The sequence below is a fragment of the Pinus tabuliformis genome, chromosome X (assembly GCF_031772625.1).
Source record: "Pinus tabuliformis cultivar Carrire ecotype Pingquan chromosome X, CPIR1, whole genome shotgun sequence".
NCBI classification, from domain to species: Eukaryota; Viridiplantae; Streptophyta; class Pinopsida; order Pinales; family Pinaceae; genus Pinus; species Pinus tabuliformis.
In genome coordinates, this window is record NC_142308.1 from 1,404,786,823 (window position 1) to 1,404,792,926 (window position 6,104).

Sequence of the window (6,104 nt, forward strand, 5' to 3'; positions counted from 1 at the left end):
CAGACCTTAATGCTAATTGGGAATTGTCATGGACTATCAAAAACAAGTTAGTTATGTACCTCGATTCTACAGACCTTAATGCAGATTGGGAATTGCGATGGACAAGTTCTTTAAGAACTATTAAAAACCCAACCAAAAAAAAGTAGTAATGATAATAATAATAATAATAATTATTCCAAGAAACCATGAAAAACCAGTGCTAGAGAACCTCAATCTTCAAAGAAGAGCAATCAGAAACGTAGTAAAACAGAAATACAACGCAAGTATTCTACAAGAAACAGAAACTCATCATGAGAACATAATTCCAAGAAACCATGAAAAACCAGTGGTAGAGAACGTCAGTCTTGAAAGAAATAGCAACCAGAAACGTGGTAAAACAGAAATACAACATGAGTGTTCTATAAGAAACAGAAACCCATCATGACACGCATTAGATAACCAACCAGAAACAAGTTCAAAACACCATGCGACTCTCTTTTCATCACATTCAAACTCCGATTTGTATTATATCATATTTACTCGTAATGTAAGCCAAGTATGAAAATTCCATAAACTATGTTATCAAGGCCAAATTAACTCGCTCGAGGGTTAAAATTAAACCTGAAGCACTTGAGAGAAAAGAAGCGGTAAACAAAAACAAGGAGCAGCCTTTATTTTAGAAACAAGCACAGAACAAATCACCATTAAGTTGTTCCCAGGATTCTGAAATAGGAACAGGCCAATCTTTTTTTGCCCCACCCCAAAAGAAATTTTGATGTTGGTAGAATTACAAAATTCCAACGGAAAAATAGGAACCTCGAAGGCGAGAATCAACCGAAAAATATTCCAGTTGATTTTAAAAGTTATTAACACTGCTAATGGACCTGGGTAAGGCGTTAAGATATTGCGTTTTTCTTTAATACAACCATTGTTTACACAATACAATGCAAAGTAGTCATTGCCCTAGCCTATCACATGCACTGTTAACTTTCACATGACTTTCATTCACAATGTAAGATCTCATCAATAGGGCAAATGCACAGCCTTCCATCCAAATAAAAACCGAAGCTACATATCATAATTGACATCGAGAAAAGTATAACAAAATTTTGACCAGGGTGCCAAGATGGCACGAAGCCTGTATATAAGTTCAACAGAAACTGTCAATGCTGTCCACATTCAACAAATAAATCCATCCGCTTTAGGAAAAGGGGAGCATCAAATGCTTACTCGGAAGGACCAACCGACCAATCATTTACAAATAGATCAAAAATACTATTCTAAATCGCTCAACAACACGCCACGGGATCAGAACTCCTGCGAAGCAGATCCAATCTCCCCCTTGTCTTTTCCAGATTTCTTAGGCAAAAGAACCTGGTGAATGTTAGGCAGAACTCCTCCATTGGCAATGGTTACAGCACCCAGCAACTTGCTCAGCTCCTCATCGTTGCGGACGGCAAGCTGAATATGTCTTGGAACTATACGATTCTTCTTGTTATCCCGGGCAGCATTACCAGCAAGTTCCAAAACCTAATCAAAGCAAACCAAGAAATACTGATCATCTAAAAAGTCATCATCAAACAAGCATGAATCCATGAACGAGAGCTAAGCCCCACGACAACCGTAAAGAAAAATGGGAAAATGGACACTATAAACAGCAATGAAACCAGAAAATCGATACCACTCCAGCAGTTCATAAAGCAACCAAACATTCAAGAGGGAAGAAGAGCCTATGATTACCCAATTTTATATGCGACTTTACAAAAATAGAAGCAGCACCTGAAAAAGCAAACGCCACGCAAATAGAAGAATAGATTTTACAATCCTGAAACAAACAATCAAACCAAAAGAAATAAAACAAAAAAGGGGGGAAAACATAATTTCACTCAGATTTGCCAAAAGAAACAAAATAATAAAACAAAAATGCATCTCCAAATCTGCAAACGTAAAGAACGCCCTAAAAACTCGACATGGCTTTTAAAGCCTATGAAAATCATAGCAAGAAATCCAGCAAGAAAAATATAGCAATAAAACACCCTTCTACAATAAAGATGAATCGAAACGAAAAAACACCATAGGAAAGTACAAAAGAACATTTTTGAAATACAGAAGAAAAAACCAAACGACCATTTTATAGTACAGAACAATACATTTGCAGCTTTAAACAAACTTAATAAAATAAAAAAATAAAATAAAATAAAAAGGGGAAATAGAATAAACGATACGATCGCGTATCAGAAACCTCCAAAAGCTATTTAGCAAGTAGTAGACAAACATATATCAATATGCCAATTTCAAACAAAAAAACCATTATAAAATCAGTACTAAATCCGAGCAGAACAGCCTGCAGCCTGCATGCAAAGAGAGAGGCTTTCAAAGCCTTCCGAACCGAATGCAAATAGAAACAGGGGAAAAAATTTAAACCAAAAAAGCGCGCGCACACAAATTGAAAACCCCTAAATCACATAGGCACAACTAAAACGTAATAAGCTCTCCAAAATCAATAATCTATTCTGCAAAGAGCCCTAAATGCGCCATCATGTGTATAGAAAATCAAAGTACCTCAGCAGCCAGATATTCAAGAACAGCGGCAAGGTACACCGGAGCTCCAGCCCCCACACGTTCTGCATACTTTCCAGCCTTAAGGAACCTGGCGATTCTTCCTACCGGGAACTGCAAGCCAGCCTTCTGCGACCTGGACACGGACTTTGTAGACTTGGCCTTCCCACGGCCTCCTTTTGCACCAGAAGAACTCATGTTTGCAAAGATTTAGACTCGGAAACGAAACCTCGCAAAATGCTGAGATCTCACAAGCGTATTGCAACAGATAGAATTCAAACCCTCGATTGCACCTGAAACCCTCCTGACTCTTGAAAATACGAATGAAAATTGCAGGCGCGGCCCGCCTATTTAGAGGGCAAGGAAAGAGACTTAATGGCCTTTTGAGATCCCGCTCTTGTCTGATTGGCTCGGACGGCTTGCCGCGGATCGCTGACGTGGCTTGACCATCGATTGATTTTAGTTATGAAATAGTGTGCTCTGATTGGTGTGTTTTTATTATACAGCCTTGTAAATGGCCCGTGAGTCGCCTTAGGTCACGCGGCGGGACATGTGACCCGGAGCGGGGGTTTAGTTAGGCCGTGCAACCCAATAAATCTAAAAAGGATTTATGATACACTTCTTCGGGCTAATTGTGATCCCTTTCAATAATATATTGTTAATATATTGCTTCTCTTGATGTTCCAAAACATTTTTAATAGAAAAAGCCAAAATTTTAAATAATGAAAGTGTATTTTTTTTTTTTTTTTAAGAATTAAAGGAATTAGTAATTTGTTGGGATTTTTTCAACGAGTTTAAGTCTAAAATTAATTAATTGTTATTATAAATTTTAAGTTAGTGTTTATAGTTTAAAAGCCAACACTTAGTAAGAAATTTATGACTTAGTAAGGGTCGAGGATCTGGAGATTGCACAGGATGGTAAGAATAGTATATGGATCTATTTCATCTCCCCAACTCTTCTCTCAAGCCCGCTCTTTATGCCTTGATTCCAGGTCGGGACCTTTAAAGTCGGATTCTTTATCTTTTGAAGACTTTAGCGCCGGGAAAGAGTTGCAATCCTTTATTGTCCCCCTCCCCAGGTTCCTCTCGAAGATAATGCAATCCCCCCTCCCCCCTCCCGATATCCAAACCAAAAAATTTCAAGGTGGGGACACAGACCATTGTTATCTCTTCATCTTTGCCTACTCCTGAAAAAAGCCTCCTCCCCTCCGTCAAGGGTAAAGAACCTATGGTCTCTGCTACGCCTCAAAATTCTCCATCCTCATCTCCTGCAAACTTATATGATAGTGATTTAGACTTTTTCCTGAGCAAGAAATCCCTCGAAATGGAGCCCTTAACCATTCACAAGCCACCGAATCCGTCTTCCCCTTTTATAAGTCCAAATTCCGCTAAAAATATTACTGTCAGGAAGAAGAATAATGGAGGAAGCAGACACTTCCGCGGACGGACTTATGACGTAGACAGAGATATTAGGACCCTATCCCTGGTGGACATTCCCATCCTTGAAGTGTCGGAGAATCAGCCTCTTAGAGCAAGCGCAGTTGACCCCCCCCCCCCCACCCCCAAAAAAAAAAGAATTTCATCTTATCTCTGAATATCCGAGGTCTAGGTGTAGATCTCAAATTTTTGGCGCTTAAAGATCTTTTTCTCTCTATAAGGCCGAAAATCATTCTTATTCAAGAAACAATGCACAGTAAACAAGCTGCCATCTCCTATTTCAGGAAAAAATTTCCTCTGTGGCACATGGCGGCCTCGGAAGCTGAGGGTCTTTTAGGAGGTTTGGCAGTAATGTGGGATCCTTCATGGATCAATGCAAAAGCCTATAAATGCTTCGCTGAAATTCTCATATCGGCAGATATCAGAGGATTTTCCAACCCCATCAATATTTTGAATATCTATGCACCTTATAAAAACATGTCTCTCTTCTGGGGAAAGTTTTTTGACTTAGGAATTTTTGACATTGATTCATTAGTGATTGCAGGTGATCTTAATATTACTCTAAGCTCGAAAGAATGCTGGGGGAGATGTAGGAAGAGAGATCCGCTCTCGGACAAAATCAAATATGAATTCCTTCATAAGAACCTTGTCGATGTCGTCCCATCCAATATGATGCCTACGTGGAACAACGGACGAATTGAAGAAGCCTACATTGTTAAAAGAATTGACCGTTTTATTGTTCATGCCAGCATTATAGATAAAATGGGTATGCCTTTTTTGGCTATCGAAAATGCTTTCATCTCTGACCACAGGCCAATTTGTCTCGGCTGGAGGGAAAAAGGCTTCAGGCAGGGGTACCCCTTCAAGTTCAACAGAACTTTCTTAGAAGACCCTGCTTTCAATATAGAAGTAACAAATGCGTGGAGGGATCTATCCTCAAACAATTTGGGTCATCCTTTTTTGAATTTTAGGGACAAAATGACCTCTATGAGAAAAGTGGTTAAGGCATGGCAACTCAAAAAACGTCAGGCGGACAGAATGGCTCTCAAAGAAATTCAAAAGGAGTTGTCTCATATTTCTATTCATTTGAATGCCAATTCTCTCCCATTCAATTTGAAATGCCGTATTAATGAACTCGAAAGGAGAAAACAGAAAATTCTAAAGGAGGAGGAGGCCTCATGGAGGCTGAAGAGTAGGGCGACATGGCTCATGGAAGGTGACAAGAACACCAAGTTTTTTCACAGGTTTGCAAATGCTAGGAGACAGAGGAACACTATCTGGAAAATACGCGATGGTCAGGGGGGTTTTCTCTATTCTCAACACGAAATTTCAAATGAGACAGTGAGATATTTCAAAGATCGGTACAAAAGAAGAGAAAACAGCAGTTTTCAAGATATTCTTTGGGGTATTGACCTGGTCCCCCAAATGTTTGACGATGCAAAAAATGATGCGCTGTTTTGTCCCATATCTGAGAAGGAACTCTTAGGAGTTATGAAGGCTTTTAAAAAGGACAAGTGCCCAGGGCCGGACGGCTAGACTATAGAATTCTTCATACATTTTTTTGACATTATGAAAACAGATCTTCTGAGAATGGTCGAAGCCACAAGAATCTCGGGCAGCATCCATCACATCACCTCTTCTACGCAGATAGCCCTGATACCAAAGAAATTGGATGCAGACTCCTTCAAAGACTTCCAGCCGATCTCTTTATGCAATATTTCCTTCAAAATTATCTCTAAAATCATTGCAGAACGGATCAAAGCATCTTTGGCCGAGTCATTGTCAAAAGATCAGCATGCCTTCTTAAAGGGCAGAAATATAATTGACATTGTCGCAATCACTCAGGAAAGCTTGTTCTCCATGCTCTCCAACATATCTGAGGCGGCTATATTGAAGATTGACTTGCAAAGAGCTTATGACTGTTTCGATTGGGGTTTCATCAGATGTTTATTAGCAAAGACTGGTCTAAAATCAAATGTCATTAATTCGATTATGGCATGTATTGAGAACGTTAATTATGATGTCATCATAAACGGCTTTCCTTCTCCTTTTTTCTCCGCAGAAAGGGGTTTGCGCCAGGGTTTCCCTTTAGCGCCGCTGATGTTCATCCTGGCGATGAACTCCCTCAG

The 6,104-nt window shown here is 39.5% G+C and overlaps 2 protein-coding genes across 2 annotated transcripts; one reads left to right on the forward strand and one right to left on the reverse strand.

Moving 5' to 3' along the window:
• Positions 1-1,029: 1,029 nt before the first annotated feature.
• On the reverse strand, positions 1,030-2,886 carry LOC149145278 (histone H2AX). The gene is made up of 2 exons (XM_089447207.1): positions 2,542-2,886; positions 1,030-1,509 (listed from the first exon to the last, which is right to left on the reverse strand). The coding sequence occupies exons 1-2, from the start codon at positions 2,734-2,736 to the stop codon at positions 1,288-1,290; spliced, it is 417 nt and encodes a 138-aa protein (XP_089303333.1). The 5' UTR covers positions 2,737-2,886; the 3' UTR covers positions 1,030-1,287.
• A 1,395-nt stretch (positions 2,887-4,281) lies between these two features.
• Positions 4,282-5,511, forward strand: LOC149145279 (uncharacterized). The gene has a single exon (XM_089452394.1). It carries the CDS (start codon positions 4,282-4,284, stop codon positions 5,509-5,511), a length of 1,230 nt encoding a protein of 409 aa, XP_089308520.1.
• Positions 5,512-6,104: the final 593 nt, after the last annotated feature.